The sequence below is a fragment of the Heloderma suspectum genome, chromosome 7 (genome assembly GCF_057233095.1).
Source record: "Heloderma suspectum isolate Gila_16-S chromosome 7, 16-S_ref, whole genome shotgun sequence".
In the NCBI taxonomy this organism is placed as follows: Eukaryota; Metazoa; Chordata; class Lepidosauria; order Squamata; family Helodermatidae; genus Heloderma; species Heloderma suspectum.
Window position 1 is genome coordinate 87,353,382 of NC_139464.1, and position 17,388 is coordinate 87,370,769.

At 40.4% G+C, this 17,388-nt stretch overlaps 1 protein-coding gene across 3 annotated transcripts; it reads left to right on the top strand.

Annotated features, from left to right (window-relative positions):
* Window positions 1–600: 600 nt before the first annotated feature.
* ING3 (inhibitor of growth family member 3) lies at window positions 601–17,388 on the top strand. 3 transcript variants are annotated; one of them, XR_014784447.1, is made up of 12 exons: window positions 601–780; window positions 951–1,022; window positions 3,199–3,299; window positions 4,616–4,681; window positions 7,059–7,155; window positions 8,096–8,167; window positions 8,454–8,573; window positions 10,388–10,548; window positions 11,420–11,610; window positions 13,363–13,555; window positions 14,961–15,648; window positions 16,369–16,507. XR_014784447.1 is itself a non-coding variant. In XM_084810851.1 (12 exons), exons 1-12 carry the CDS (start codon window positions 753–755, stop codon window positions 16,483–16,485), a joined length of 1,278 nt encoding a protein of 425 aa, XP_084666977.1. In that variant the 5' UTR covers window positions 601–752; the 3' UTR covers window positions 16,486–17,388. The 3 variants fall into 3 exon arrangements, 2 of the variants coding, with proteins under 2 accessions (XP_084666977.1, XP_084666978.1); XM_084810851.1 differs by having other exon boundaries at window positions 8,433–8,573; window positions 15,610–15,648; window positions 16,369–17,388; XM_084810852.1 differs by having other exon boundaries at window positions 15,610–15,648; window positions 16,369–17,388.

Consider the following 17,388-nt stretch of genomic DNA (forward strand, 5'->3'; position numbering starts at 1 on the left):
TCTCACCGAATACAGTGGGACTCACTTCGAAGTCAACTTGCATAGCGTAGCAGTTAAGGAGTCATGATCACGCTGCCAGTCGCACTATTTTAATGTTAAATTGTGTAAAACAAAACTTTCGTTCCTTCCAGAGATGCAGTGGTCAATGTTAATGTACCGCAGGCCAGATTCTTGACGCAACAGCTCCCTGGCTGACTAAAGACTAAAACCGCAATCCTGCCTACGCTTACCTGGGAGTAAGCCCAGAGAGACAGGCTTCCTTCCAAGTAAGCAAGAACGCCTAACGTTGCTTTCTTGGCTAATATATCAAGTCTCACAACAGGAAGACTCCTACTGGGGCGATGCGCCACAACCCACCACGGGACGATTCCGAGTTCCCCGCGCCGCTACAGCACCCAACTGCTAATACCGCGTCGGATCCCGCCGCTTGCCGGGATATGTAGTCCCTGCGTGGTCCCGTCCTCCCTCCCTCCGGCCACGGAACTACTTTTCCCAGAAAGCAACGGGGCGGCGCGAGCCGCAGGCTTACGTCAGCTGCTCGGGGAGCCAATCGCGTCGCGGCCGAAGCGAGCGCCGTCAGCCGCCAATGTTGTTTTCGCTGAGTCGAGCGACGGGTGTTGTTGGCGGCGCCGGCGCCATATTGGAAGGGACGAGGCGGTGTTTTTTTCCCCCCTCCACCCCACCCAAGCCCCCCTCCTCGCCCGTCGTAGAGACAACGGAGCCCCCTGAGCGCGGGGCTCGCCGCCGCCGCCATGCTGTACCTGGAGGACTACCTCGAGAGTGAGTCTTTGTAGTGGGGAGCACGGCGGGGGGGCACCAGGCCCGAGGGGAGGGGGGAGCGGAGCAGGGCGGAGGCTCCGCCCACCACCTCCCCCTCCCTCCCCCCCTTCCATGGCGGCGGCCGCCGCGTCTAACTGACTCGCCTCCTCTCTCCTCCCCCCTCCCTGCAGTGATCGAACAACTTCCCATGGATCTCCGCGACAGGTTTACCGAGATGCGCGAGATGGACCTGCAGGTGCAGAGTACGTGAGTCAGCCCCGCCCACGGACCGCCTCCCTGGCGCGGCCCCGCGCGCAGCCCAGCGAGCGGAGGGCGGGGAGAGTCCGCTTGTGCCAGCGACGTAGGCGGTGCCGCCAGCCGCGCGCGCGCTGGGCGGGCGGGCCTGGGCTCCGGTTCTGCGCACGCTTGCTGGGGAGCGAATCCCGTTGCGTTTAGTGGGGCTTCTGAGCGAACGTGCATCGGATTGGGCCTGTGGAGATTTACCAGCAAACGAGCTCCATTGAACTCAGTGGGACTTACTCTTCCAAGGACACGTGTACAGCGGCAGGGCGTTAGACGAAAACTTTACAACATGCGGGTTGGGGGCGCTCATCCACATTTCTTGACAGCATTTCTATAATTAGTGTTGTTGACCCCTTCACAGAACAGTTTTAGGTCGTTCAGATGTCACCAGGTGCAATTATTTAGAGCTACCCAAGCATGATATATCCAGTCATGGGACATGGGAAAGCCATATGTCATATGCTTCATTATAGAGAGAGGAAAGCAAAGGACTCTGAGGCAGGACTGTTATTTTCCTATATATAGGTATGCTATAATGCCAAACACAAACATCTATGAATTACAGTAAAAGTGAAGAGTGGTCTCTTTCATACTAGCTAGTCAGGGAGGTAGTTTCACATTCTTTGTTTTCTGGAGATGCACATTCTGGCATGTACACAGATACTTGCATTTTTGCAAAACAAATACAGAACCATTCTTTTTCTAATGTAGGTGTTTTGTCTATCAGATGCACACAGGAATACATATGTTTTCATGTAAATTCAGGACCTACACATACAGAAAGACAGACACGGGCGTGGGGAGGTGTAAGCACATTTTCTCCCAAAAGTCTGTTTACACTGATGAACGTATTCTCTGTGTGTGTACACATACAGGTACAAATAACTGTAGGGTTTAGTTCAACTTTTGGAGTCAGCCTTGCTCCACAACTGTAGTCACTCTATAGGGGTTTTGAATGAGAAAACAGTGTTTGAACATTTGCTTTTCTATTTCCTGTGCTGTAATGTTACTTTTCCTTGAGAATTCTTTGAGAATTTTGGTTGTGCTGCACTTGACAAGAATCTCAATCAAGTTTGTTCAATTAAGGAAGCAATCCTATGGCTGCTAGTCAGCAGCTAGACGGCCATAGGATAGCCGGTTTTCCGGGAACCAACCTCGAAGCCCGCACTCCAAGGTCGGTTCCCAGAGAACCAACCTTCCCCCCACCTTCTGCACTGCCTTGCGGGCAGTGCGGAACAGCTCCGTGCTCCAAAAAGGAGCAGCCAAAACGGGGCGTTCCAGGGTGAGGAAGGTGGAAATGCCGGTATGGCACATCCTATGTGTTGTCTGGCAGCCTCCTCCCCTGCTCCACCTTCCTGTGGCTAGACAGCCGAAATTTGCTGTCTAGCTGCAAATGCAGGGCAGGAGAAGCATGGAGGGAACGATCCCCTCTGTGCTTCTCCCGCCCTGCTTTGGATAGGCGGTTGCCTCTGAGTTTGGAGGTGGCCGCCTATCCCCATCTGTACCCTAATTTTGCTTCAGCAAGATAGAAGATGCAGCTCTTCCAGTCCATATTGTCCCACTGCTTTCAGTGAGGCTTGTTCCCAATTAAGGTTGCATAGGAGCTGTGCAGCACAACATTTTTCATGTTTAATCAGAAGTAAGTTCCGTTCAGTGTGTGTATTCCCAGGGAAATGTGCATAGGATTGCAGCTTTTAACTTGTGTCTGTTCTGTTGATGCACTCATTGCTTGATGTAAATAAACTCCTACTATACTGGAGTTGATCTGTTTGCTGCAGGTTTCAAGATCAGGCGCATCTTTCCTAAAAACATTACCAAAAATAAACCTTATTCTTTGTGATAGAACTTGCCTCCAACTAAGGCTGTGATCTTATGCATGTTAATTTGGAAGTAAGTCTCACTGAACTCATTGAGACTTACTGCTGAGAAATATTCTAAGGATTCTGCTGTACACCACTCAACATCTTTAAATAAGATTAATAGAAAAGCCAAATTACATTTCATGATCACTCCTGAGTGTTCATTTTCCTAATAATGTGGCCAAAAGTATATTTACCTATTTCTGTTTTCCTATTGCAATCCATTGCATATTTATAGAAGATAAATGAATGTACTCTAATGTTCTGTGTGTTTAAGATGCAATGGATCAACTGGAACAAAGAGTAAATGAATTTTTTATGAATGCAAAGAAAAACAAACAGGAATGGAGAGAAGAACAAATGACTTCAATTAAAAAGGTAAGCATAAGGCAAATTCTGATCAAAACAAACTAAACTTCCAAACAAGACTTTGAATTGGTTCTGGCACTACTACTTGTAATAGACTTGAGGAAAAACTTTTCACACAGTCTACTCATGTGAGTAGTGTAACGTGGGAGCCACAAATTCATGGTAGACTATAGCTCCTTTTTGTTAAATGCAAAAAGGCAATTTGTGATTTTTCATCAGATGTGATTCTGTTTTGCCTGAAAATGAACAAGTTACTTACAAGTAACTTGATAACAAAATAATACTTATACTACTTGATGAGAATTCCTTTTGATTTCAATAGGACATTTATATTATAGATTTAGGACAGAGGTGGGGATCCTTAGTCAAGCCCAGATAGAGATGTGAAGACCCGGAAGAAACACTGAAACATTTTCAGTGGAACTCACTGCCACAGTTTTTAATAAAGTTCTCGATTAGACCTCACCACTAGGGAATACTGCCTTAGCTCTAAAACCTTTTAACTGCTGCCACTAGAATTAACCTTCTCTACCTAAAAAACTCAATAGTCTGGTTCCTGTGGTATAGGCATGGGATTGACACCACCTCTAGAGACAGCTATTTAAAATGAAACAAAAATAAGATGTTCATTAATGGAAATTATTTACAAAAGCAAGTAGAATTCCCCTTTTCAAATAATAGGTTGAGATTACTTAAAAGATGAGACATCTTTCCCAGCTAAATAAAATCTCAGCTTTTTCTTTAGATCAGATTTCCCTAAACTCCATCCCACAAACAGGAACAAGTTTAGGAATTTTCTTAAACTTCCTTACAAAGAGGAATAGATACTGTACCGTCTACACTAGTCTTCCTCTGCCTCCAGTTCTTCCTGCTTCTTCTGGCTTTTAGGATGATTGAAATATTTCAGGGTCTACTTGCCAAAGTTCCTGAGAGCTTCTCCAAAATTGAATTTGGCCCTCAAGCTGAAAGACCATCCCTGGTTTTAGATCACTTTGTACTGTAAATTTGGAATAATAGCAGAACAAGTTCATAAGCCCACCAAAAGCAGTTGATATGAAGATAGATTTTAATGGATTACCAGAGCATGAATCATGCCTTTGGAAACAGGTTCTGAGGTTTAGGTGGGCTTCATATTTAAAATTCAGAATGCCCAAATATGAACACTAGCAATCATTCAAATGCCTCAGTCTTCAAGGACATTTTTTATTTTAATGTAGTTGTGATCGCTAGGTAACATCACCCTAGTTTAGTTAGCAATTATTAATTCATAATAATAACTAAAAATGATGTGAAGAAATTTTACTGTTATTATTTCCCCCGTACAGGATTACTATAAAGCTCTGGAAGACGCAGATGAAAAAGTACAGTTGGCCAATCAGATTTATGATTTAGTAAGTAAAACAGAGAACTTAGAACTGATTTAACTACTGGACTTTAATTGACATATTTTTAAAAACTTAACACTCATTATTCTTAACATTTCTTATAACATTCTTGTAAATATGTAATAATGCATTTTTCTGCTTATAGTTCCCTTTTTTTTTAACTTTGGGCTAACTAGTTTGTGTATACATTTATAATCTTTTAAAGAGACTGTTATGAACAGTCAAAATTCTTAACTAGAAAAACAATTTTGTATTCCAATCCATTGTGGTCTTAATATTGTAAACCGAAGTCCACTTTAGATAAATAAGCACAAGGCTTTAGGAGCACCCAATGGGATTTGTGGCTTTCTAAAAAAAAATTAGTAGCAGGCTCCCATCTATTCCATCTCACAGGGGTTTTTTTTGAAAGCCCCTCAACTTCAAAACGAGTTTGTTATGGCAAGGGGGTGAGGTGCAGCTAATTCAGTCTTCTTGGGCACATGGAACTAGTTGTATAGTTTTCTGGTCACAGCCATACATTGTAGCCATTTGGGTACATCATATATTAAAAGGTTCTGGAAAAGATAACAGTGTTCGTAAGGCTTTACAGTACCTTTTTCCCCCCTTAATTTCTTTAAAAATCTTGTTAATAAAATAGGCTTGTGAGATGTACATGGTTTGTATATGATTGCTTAAATCTCTTCAGCTAGTATGCATCCACAGCAATCTTATGCATGTTTACTCAGAAGTAATGCCCATTTTATTTATTTATAGGCTGTCCTATAATAAAGTTCTCAGGGCAGCTTGCAACAAGAAATAAAACAGTTTAAAATGTAATAACAATAATAATATAAGTATAGCATAAAAACAGGTGGAGAAATTAAGAATAGCTGAAAGCTAAAACAGATTAAAAGGACTGAAAAATAATACAGAAGAAAAAGAAGCGAAGAGGGAAAAAGCACCATGGACTAATACCAAAGAAGGGGGAGGCAGGCTCTGGTGCTCGAAAAAGCAAAATGTATTGTGCTCTGTGCATTTCGGAATACCTCCTTCAGGAGCTATAAATCAAATAAAACATTTACATTAGGAATAGTATCTTTTAAATAACAACGTTAATACTTTAAAATTGTTTTAGGTTGTGGAATTTTAATACAGAAATGTTTTTTGAACTTTTGTAACATGGAATAGGGTATAATCCATAAGATGTTATTCTTAATGTAAATGTTTTATTTGATTTATAGCTCCCGAAGAAGGAGATATACACATTAACGCAATAAATTATGCTTTTTCGAGCACCGGAGCTTGCCTCCCCCTTCTTTGTCGCTGAAAAATAATACAGCGTATTGCAGTAGTCCAAATGGGAGATTACCAGGGCATGGATAACTGAAGAGTTGTAGCTGGTGTACCAGCCTAAGCTGTTAAAAGGCACTTGAAGTCGCAGAGGCTTCTTATGCCTTCAGTGACAAAGATGGATTAGTGAGCACCCCCAGACTATGAGCTTGATAAGTTAGGGCAGGGACAGGCAACCCTCCAGATGTTCTGGACTACAACTCCCCAAATCCCGAACTATTGGCCATGCTAGCTGGGGCTTATGGGCATTGTAGTCTCAAACATCTGAGGGGTACCAAGTTGCCTACCTCTGCTTTAAGGAGAGTGCAGTCCCTTCTAGAACACTTTGAACATGACTTACCTGGGCAGATAAACCACCCCCTAACAGAACCTCTGCCTTGTCTGGATAGAGCTTGTGGGCCCTCATCCAGCCCATTACCATGTCCAGGCACTGATTTGGGTTCCAGTGCTAGTGAGGCACTCCCACTGCCTCACTTACATTGGATGAAAAGGAGAAGTAGAGTTGGATGTCACCTACATTTTGATGATACTTCACTCTAAATCTGTGGATGACCTCAGTTAGCAGTTACACTTAGATTTAGAAAAGCATGTGGGAATAAAATAGAACCCTGCAGGACCCCAAAGCACGAAGAAATCCCTCAGCACCACCTTCTGCAATCAGTTATCTAGGTCTGAGCAAAACCACTGGAAAATGGTAGCCCCCAATATGGACAGCCTCTGCAGAATTATACCATAGTGGTTGGTAACAAAAGCTGCTATAAACGGTTCAGGAAAATAAAGATGGCTTACTTCTAAGTAGGTGTCTGTAGGATTGCAGCCATGCAGTGCAATCCTATTCATGTCTATTCAGAAGTAACCCCTATTGAACTCAGTGGGGCTTACTTCTAGTAAGTGTGTGTAGTGTTTTTATGCTAAGAAATTATATTATGCAGATTCTTGTTGGTGATATATATAAAAATGTGTCAAACTTATTATCCGCAACTTTTTGATCCTCTGAAGTGATAAAGGTGGCTGGAAAGTAGTTTGACATTTTAAAAATCTGTTCTTAAATCAGGTAGACCGTCACTTAAGAAAATTGGACCAGGAGTTAGCTAAATTTAAAATGGAGCTCGAAGCGGATAATGCTGGTATTACAGAAATATTGGAAAGGCGTAAGTATGTGTGATGGTCTTTTAGAATTTTGCCAGCACATAATATTGCACTGGCCATGTTGAGACAATCAAATCCTGGCTTTATCAGGCAGGATATGCACAAGCCCCTTTGCCCCTGCTTTATTGCTCCTTTTGAGCTACCAAACAACCCAGGAAGCCGTAATCGTAGTTTCCCATTACGTCTGAACTGGGAAGGTATAATTAATGGCTTCCAAACAAGCCAAGATAGGGAAGCCAACTTTAAAACATGGTTTCTGAATAAGGAAGCTGTTAACCTATGTTTCTAAGTTCAGACATAACTGTGGCTGCCTAGGCACGCAAAGGGAGGAGCAAATGGGCTGTGTGGCTTTGTAGAATGTTCATGCGTATCAGCCAGCACTCCTATCATCCGAACTCAGCCATTATGTTGGTACTGCAGCAATAGCATGCTTTCTCCTTTTTGTCTCTTTACACAATAAACCATAATTAATAAGACTGTGGCTCAGACTTGAGAATCTATTGCTTCTCAAAACAAGTAGCATGAATACTAGCAATACTAGCAGAAGCAATACTGGAGGTAGATACCTTATGTCAGCTTTCAGTTTCATGGGATGCCTATTTTACGCTTAATTCCAAGCCATCTTTAAAGTTTACATACCACACATAGATAATAAAAGTAAATATTCAGTTTTCTTTGGGAGAATATGTATCTGTTTATTTACTGTATTGGTTGGGTTTCTTTCCAGGGCTCAAGATACTGTTGGTTTTAATCTGAGAAAAAAACTAGGATACAGAACAGAAATCTTCCCAGTTAATTTCAAAGTGCCTAGTTCTGCTGACTTAATCTTTTGGAGATGAAAATAAAATGCAGTTTACTTTAAAAATAGTAAAGGCTAACGAAACTGCAGTTTTTAAGGTGGTCATAACTGTGTTTTACTCTTAAAAACTGTTTTATCAATAGGTTCTTTGGAACTGGATACACCATCACAACCACTGAATAATCACCATGCTCATTCGCACACTCCAGTAGAAAGTAAGTTGAATATTTCAGCCTTCGCTTTTGATTTGGTGTGAATGTAAGAAATAAGAGCATAGAATTATTCTCCTGAACAAATATACATCATAAGAACTATCTGTATCTTAAAACCACCACCAGAATTTGGCACAATCTTTTGACTGAAGCCTCTAGAGTGAGACCTTTTGGTGTTTTTCATGGTGGAGCCAAATTGTGTATGCTTACTTTTTAGTGTTATGCCTTTTGCATTTAAACACTTCAAATATGACTTTTGGATTACTAGAGCATTTTTCTCTTCATAAAGAACGGAAGCATAATCCCTCATCTCACCATGCAACAGCAGATCATGTCCCTGAAAAGAAATTTAAGTCTGAAGCTCTTCTTTCAACTCTCACTTCAGATGCCTCTAAAGAAAATGCATCAGGTAATTGCAATTTCAAATGTAAGTTTTGGGCATACATATCAAATCGAGGTTATTGTCTTTGATGTCCCATATTCAGTAATGGAATTGCTTCCACTCGCCATTGGAAGAAAGGCAGGTGCTATTTTTTTTTTCTCAAGGGTTCTTTATCATAGCAGTTAAAGATAAAAACTGTATAACAGATCAGGTGCATAAACATAAAGCATCTCAAAGTTGGCCGATTGAACCCTGGTAAGTTATTTGGAGTAAGCAGAACAGAATGCTGATATTGTGGCAGCTTTCTGGGGAATTGCTGTCCCGAATTGCAAGCATGGGCCTCTGACAGAGAAATGGGTAGGGTAAAGATGAGGATTTTCCCCACTCCTTATATCCTCCCTCTGCAACCCTCACCATGTTTCTCAGCTCCATGGAGCTGGCTTTGGGGACGGCCACAGTCTTAAGCAAAGGATCTGCAGCAGCTTTCCAGTCACTGCAATGGGCTTGTGTGTGTGTGAATTTATCTCCCCAGCCTCAAATCCATCACAGAGGCTTTTGTCTTGGGCTCAGGAGAAGAAAGTGGTAAGGTGTAGTCAGTTCTTGATAGCAAAGACTTGCTTCCTCTTCCTCAGAAATGGTGGTGAACTTGGCTAGGAGAGTATGCCTATAGAGGAGAATTGCCCCCTCACACCTTGAAGAATCTTGATGGAGCAGAAGGAAAATACAGCTCTGTGCCCCTTCATCCAACAGTCCCATTTACATCCTCCCCTCACCCAATTCATCTTAACATTCGCCTCCTTTCTTCTCTCCCTACATCCTTTCCTCATCCATCCTCTCATCATTTTTTTCCTCTCCCTCAGTCCTGTCCTTACTTAACTCCGTCAGGTCCTCCATTGACACCACTGTATTTCCTGCAGCATCTTTTCAGGGCTTTGGTGTACTATTAGGAAAGAGTTCCCCAAGGCCAATCTCCCACCCACCCCAATGTACTTAAAGCTGTGAGAGAGACTCATCCATTTTTATTGGTGAGAAGGCTGTTTTAAACACAGATATTCTGTGTAACTGCAGGACAGCCAGTCTATATATACTTGGAAGGAAACCTCTTACTAATATTGTGACAGTTGTCATAGGCCAGATTGCCTCTTTAATTATGGTAGATTTAAATTTTTATTTGGCTCAGAAATATTTTATGACGTTTTAATGACATGCATTTTCTTTCTAAGAAGGATATTTATCATTGCACTGCTTTGAATTGCATACTCTAGAAAGTGCAAGAGAATTGACCCACAGGTAAATTGGATCTGTCGTCTAACAAGAGGGACAATTTTTTTAATTGCACCCAAAGCATTCATATTGCACGTCCTTGTCTCATTTTATTTTGGAGAGTCAGCATCTAATTGAAATGAGGAAAACAATTAGTCAATTATTTTATTACCATTAATTTGATTATCAAGAAATGCACTTTTGAGACTATGTATTGTAGTGTTATCATCTTCATTAAAAGGAGTGCCCTGTACTCAAATTTGAATACCAAAAGCACTGCTCTTTTAATCATTTTATATGATTTATTGATGTGTGAAGTGAAGACTCACTTTTCTCCACAGTCTTATTAAGCTTCAGTCCAGGATTTCAGTCCTGGGGTGAAAGAGCAAACAAATAGGGGGAAATCTGAACAGTGCCAAGACTTTTCACACATCATTATATCCTATCAATCTATTACTTAATTAGAGCACTGTCTAAATTTTCACTGGTAAATACAGCTGATTTTCAGCTTCTGAAATTTACATCTACTTTTAGCGTTCACTTTAGACTATATAAATATGTTCCCTTTGTTCATCAAGGGTGTCGAAACAGTAATTCATCATCCTCATCCAACAGTGCATATAATGCAAATTCTTCTCAGCCATTGGCATCGTATAACCTGGGCTCATTATCTTCAGGAGCGGGAGCTGGAGCTGCTATTACCATGGCAGCAGCTCAGGCAGTGCAAGCCACAGCACAGGTAAGGAATTCAAAATATCTTTTAAGTACCTGCCACAAGCAGTTTGATTTGGGAGCAACTTTTACTTAGTTTAGATTGTTGGCAGCAGTTTAAAATTGCTTAGATTTTCAATGATGTCATTTCTATCAGCTGAAATTAATGGCACTAGATCTTATAGAAAAAGAGACATTATTGTTTTTACACAGGGTATTCTAAATAATCTTCCAGTAAATAGTAGCCTAGTGTTTAAGATGGCATAGTCTGCAATCTTGTGCATACTTATTTGAGAGTCCCATTGAAATGAGGTGTAAGCGACAGGTGGGAATATGCAGTGATTCTTGGGACATGAAAGATCAAGTAACAGTTTTATAAAGGTTTAGGAACACTAGTGTATTCTTTAAATAATGTTATACAATTTATAGCTCAAAGCATATTTTAAATGGGTTGGTTCCAGGATCTGCTTTCCACAAGAGGAAGGGACTTTCTGCGAAAGGAAGGATTCTTCTTGCAGGAAGTGTCTCCATCCAAATTTGAGGGATCCACACACACCCTGCGCACGCGCACACACACACACACATGCATCACAGCTCACCCTGTTCATCAGGGTCTTCTGACTACATGTAGCATTTTCAAGGAGCCAGAGGAGCTGCCGTTGGAAGGAGGGGGAGGGGAAGTCCACTTGCTCCACTGTAGTTGATCCAGCATAATTCTGGATCCAGCCCAATATTTCTAAGCACAGCTCTGTAAAGTGGATCTAAATTAAATCATGCTTAGTATTGAAATCAGTAGAACTCAACTTAATTGTAACTAACTTGTCCCATTGATTTCAGCGGGTCTGCTCTTAGCATGACTCTGGATCTAACCTTATATTAATATCCCTGTTTTCTTTTAGATGAAGGAAGGAAGGAGAACATCTAGTCTAAAAGCAAGTTATGAAGCCTTTAAGAACAATGACTTCCAGCTTGGAAGAGAATTTTCATTATCCAGAGACACAGCTGGATATTCATCGTCTGCCTTGGCATCTACATTATCACAGACATTGAGTTCATCAACAACAGATTCACGGAGTGGTCGAAAAAGCAAGTAGGTTAATAAAAATGGTTGCTTCTCTTCAGCTGCGCTCAGTTAAGAATCAGAAAAACCATAAAATCTGTTATCAGTCATGTTAAGCTGTTTTTAATGGAAACTGAATTTCCTGTTGTTACCTGTCCAGATCCCTTAGGCTGAAACAAGCTTCAAGTTTAAAAAAGAAAAACTGCACACCTTCAAACTTGTGTGTGCATGGCATTTGTGCATAGAGCAATCTGATTTATAAGGGATTCCTACTAAGATAGAGTCCTTACTGAGGATAGAGCAGAGAAGTATACGTATACATAATTATGCGGTGGTAGTCCTTTCCTTCCTTCTGCCATCAGCTAAACTATCCACTCCTTTACTTCGTGGTCCCTTTTTAATAGCCTGAAAGGGCTTTTACCTGAATTCTAGAAAAAAATGAGCCAGTCACTTATGCAGTCTCTATGGCTTTACTCTGATCATCCTGAATGTATATCTTTTCATCTCTTAGGGAGCAATCCTATGGCTGCTAGACAGCAGCTAGATGGTCATAGGGTATCTTGTTCTCTGGGAACCAACCTTCGAGCCCATGCTCCGAGGTCGGTTCCCAGAGAACCAACCTTCCCCCACTTCACTGCCTCGGAGGCAGCGCGGAACAGCCCTCTCCTCTGCGCTCGCAAGAGGAGCGCCGAGTGGCCAAAAGGGGGCGTGTTTGGGGGTGTTCCGGGGCGGGGAAGCCGGAAATGCCTGTACGACATATCCAATGTGTTGTACAGCAGCCTCCTCCTCCACTCCGTCCTCCCATGGCTAGATATCTGCAATAGGCTGTCTAGTCGAAAATGCAGGGCAGGAGAAGAGCTGGGGGAATGATCCCCTCCATGCTTCTCCTGCCCTGCATTGGATAGGTGGTCGCCTCTGAGTTTGGAGGCGCCCGCCTATCTGGATAGGATTGTGCCCTTAGTAAACGTATTATGTCTGTATTAAGTGGAAGAAACACATTTTTTAAAAAGCTGGACAAGGTGAAAGGACTGTTGGGTGGCTAGAATGGCTACAACAGAATAAAATATGCTGTCATTTCTTTGAAATAAAGTTTTAAGTGCTCTAAAGAGAATGTGACTATTCTAAATGTTGCCACCAACTAATTGGTTTATAGCACTTAGAAAGAGCCTAAAAGCTCCATAGAAGATTAACAGGGATCTCCAAGGAAATGATAGATACTAATCTGTGTTGTTGGAAGTTCCAGACCAGTAAAGAAATTGACTGAGGCACCATGGTGGTTCTGAAATGAGAACATATACTGTATATAAGCAATCAATATTGCTGTTGAGACAGTAAAAAGTCAGTCTTTAAAGAACATGCTGTGTGTGACAATCTCAATCCTTTAACTATGGGATATAGTATAATTTAAATATATAGAACTTTGCTGGATAGTTTTATCAGTTCTACAGTTCACTTTTTAACAATCAAAGACAGTGTATGAGGATTTTAATATGAGGATTCTAATTCTTCAGGCACATAGTTTCTTCTGCAGTGTAGGTGTCAAGTTGATGCCTGCAATTGAGGGAAGGGTGGGGGATGGCATGTATTTGCTTATACTGTTGCCCATCTTGGAAATCCTCATATTTTGCAAATTTACAGGGCTGTAAGTAAAAAACGTTTATATGAGAAATACTTTATCATCCCACAGCTTAACTAAAATTCAGTTGTAGAGTCTCTGTAGTTTCAGTACATATCGCTTTGTGGAAAGTAAGGGGGGAAAACCTGGATATATTTATTTTTCAGAAACAATAACAAATCTTCAAGTCAACAGTCCTCCTCATCCTCCTCGTCTTCCTCTTTGTCATCGTGTTCCTCATCCTCGGCTCTAGCACAGGAACTGTCTCAACAAACAGCAGCAATACCAGAGTCAGAATCTAATAGCCAAGTTGATTGGACCTACGATCCAAATGAGCCACGTTACTGCATTTGTAATCAGGTATATTTTGCCAAATATGATGTACTATAGAATAGACATATTGTAATTCTAGTAGATGGTTTCAATTTTTAATAGGACAATTTACTTGGCTTCTTGATCTTGGCTTATTTACTGAAAATAGAATGCTTCAGGTTGCAGATATTATATAATAAACTATTCAACTTGAAATATTGGCATTTAAAATAAGATAGCATAAGAATACCATATGGCAGCGGTCCCCAACCTTTTTGGCACCAGGGACCGGTCTTGTGGAAGACAATTTTTCCACGGACCCGGGGGGTGGTGTTCGTTGGCAGACTTCTGGACACTGGGACGCAAATGGCGTTCGCATAGTGGACGCCATTTGCGTCCCTGTTCTTTGCAGTAATAGGCTACGTAAATCTTTATGTAGCCTATTACTGCAAAGAACAGGGACGCAAGTTTGCCAGCAGCTCCACAGACTCAGAGTGGAGCCAGCCAGGGCTGGCAAGGATTCCTGGGGGGGAGGGACGGATCACCCCCCCCCCCATGGACCCAAGGTAAGGGGGATTCCCACACTCCAACTGCGGCCCACTTCCTAACAGGCCACGGACTGGTACCGGTCAGCAGCCCGGGGATTGGGGACCCTTCCATAAGGGGTATAGATAAGATCTTCCAGATACTAACTTCTGTGCTTTGTCTTTTTTCTACTGTTCATGATCCCCAGTCCCTTTTACTGTACCTTTGTTCATGTAGAGATCCCTCTGTATTCCCATGGGCTCCTTACCTTCACTTAAGTTTTGTAGTTGCAGAATTTGTAGAGTGTAGTGTAGAAATCTAAGTTCATTTTCTGCCCAATAACATCCAAAAGACAATGTTTATAAGAAATGTTAAACATTTGCTCTGGAGGTAATAATGTTTATTACTTATAAAGTGGTTACAAAATCTCAATATTGTAGAAATATTAAAAGCAGAAGATAGGCCTGGCTGCATATAAACTAATGAGACAAGAAGGGGAAAAGGAAATAAGATATAAAGAGGAAGAGAGAAATCAGGTGGCATATGTCTGAATAAACAGGTCTTTAAGCACTTGCTTAAAAAGACTGAGTGAGGAAGAAGTCCAAATGTCTGATAACAGGACATTTTAGAGATATGGTAGCGCGAGCAAAAAAATCTTTCCAATTGCGTAACATTAAATAAATTGTCTAAAGTCTAAATGTAGTTTGAGGCATTTTAATGCTTTTGGAATTCATTAGGGAGATATGGTGCAGTACTGATTCAGGTAATGGAGTTAACTGATTAAAGTTTGGTTTTATTATTACTGTTGCTTCATTACACTGCTTTTCTTTTTTGTGCACTGTACGCTTTAATGCAGATCTCCCTTGCTGATTTTCATCTACCAAAAAGCAAAGCATGCTTATTATACCTTTTTTTTTTTCTTTTTAAGCCAAATCCAGTCTGTAAAAACATGATCCAACTCACCATTTTGGTCTTAGAAGAGTTCTCTGTTGAGAAACAGACAAAATTGCAACCAGGACTGTCTGCATACATACTTACAGAACATAAGATTGGTGCTAATCTCACCTAAGGCAGGTGTGTGCAACCAGATCTACAGACTGGGGCCTTTCAGGTTTTTATCTGAAAACAATAAGGCACTTAAAATGAAAGGCAGACATTCTACCTAGAATAAGAAGAAAGTAACTTGTGCTTGTCTTACCTTGTTCTTGTAGAAAGATATAATGTCCTCATAGCTTTTAAAAAAAACATTTATTTTCCTACAGGCAGTTTACTGAAGTGACTACCCAAAGAAGTTTAAAATTGATGTTAGTTTATCTAGTATCAATAAAGTAGAAAATCAAAACAGTTCTACAGTATCTAAATAGGGAGGGGGTTTGCATTCTCTGATGGTCCTCCTGTCCAGTCTGAAACTTGCAAGAACAGAAACATGAATGAATAACAGGAATGTATTTCCAGCATACAATAGTTTGGCATAGTATCACATTTATGTCCTCTTAATAATGAATCTTTGATGTGAAATATGTTTTAGTCCTGGAAGATGTTATTTTCCAAATAGTGCGTATTGTGTTCTTTCATAGGTTTCCTATGGTGAAATGGTGGGCTGTGATAACCAGGATGTAAGTATGGCAAAGCTTTTTAAAAATAGATGTAAGGTTACGTTGCTGAAAATCCCATTTTTCCATTTTAAACTAGAATTTTGAGTCATGTGCCAAAGAGATATATGGAAAGGCATGTGCATGTGTACCAGGTTTTCACTCTTTCTAGCAGTGACTCCTCATAATGTAGCTGAGGATGAGTTGGGACCAGACTTAGTCATGCATAGAGTAGACCCACTGAAGTTAATGAGACAAGTTAGCCATTATAAATTTAAGTTGCATTGGTTTTAATTTGTCTGCTCAAAGCATGATTAAGTCTGGATCTAACCTGAGAGTTTTAAAGGTTGCTTTGTGTTTCAGGGGCTGATTGTCGGCCTTAGGAGTGAATGAGTATTGTAGTTGGAAGGAGATCTTGGAAGCCCTTTGCACATATAGAGCTTTCCAGAGCTTTCCACAATAATTTTCAAGAATATTTCTATATGAAGAATTATACTACTTATATCACACATAAGGTTAAAACTATTAAGCTTTCCAAGCAAATCAGGTTTTCCTTCTATACTATATAATATTAAACATAATATTATATTTAAATAGTATGAAAGTTATTAAAACTAGTAATTTTATTTTTTATACAATAAAATGTGGCTTTAAATATCTGCCTAAATTTATACTGTATAAAAGAGTCTATCTTAATGTTTTGTAATATCAGTGCAATATGTCTTCCGTTTACTTATCTTACAGTGCCCAATAGAGTGGTTCCATTATGGCTGTGTTGGATTGACAGAAGCACCAAAAGGGAAATGGTACTGTCCACAGTGTACTGCTGCAATGAAGAGAAGAGGCAATAGGCATAAATAAACATCTTGTTCACTTCAGTTTAAAAAAAAAAATCTACTTTTGGGATGTGGGGCAGGAGGGAATGCTTCTTTGCAACCAGTCAAAGGAGGATTGATAATAGCTGTCATAAATTGTTGACTTCTTAATTTTGCTAGCTGTGTTTTAATATTGTACCTAAATTATTTATGCACTACTCTTGTGCTATAAATACTTTTCCAGTTAGCCATGGATTGTTCCAGTGGCAAATGTATGCAGGAATTTGTACTCTCAAACTATTTTCTTTAAGCAGTGGGCAATCTACTATAATTCAGTCTTCAATTAATTCCAGCAAATGGAGATTTTGAATGGTTTTATATTCAGCTGGCATTCTGCTGCATGTTCTGTACTCAAGAGCTGTTATGTGGAAGTTTGTGTATATAAGTGGTGCAGAAAGTCAGAATGTTAAGAGAATGGATTTTTTCAGATGCCTTTATAGTTTTGTTTCTTGTTGAAACTGAATTCAGCAGGCTGAAGAAAATGGTTCTTGTATACACTGGGCTAGTGTCCCCTAGAGTACCTGGTACATGAAAACAGGCTCTTGTACACATTAAACAAAAACCGTGTACCACCAGTCTTTATATGTTTGGGGGCCATTCAGGGCACAAGTGATTAAAATGGTGTTAAAAGTGATAAACCTTTTATACCAAATGTGTTTATTTTTTTGTGCAAGTGATCCTTTAAATTGAAACTGTATTAGGTGTTAACATTTTAAAGAAATCAAACACTAGTGTTAATGCTTTGCATACTTTATCCAAAAAAAGTACAGTAAAACATTTCATGGAAGCTTTCATAATATGCTGTCTAACTGGAGGATTTTAAATAGTTTTTATTTTTTTAAAAAAATATATAAATAAAAGGTTTCCATCTCTAACATACTAAGCACTA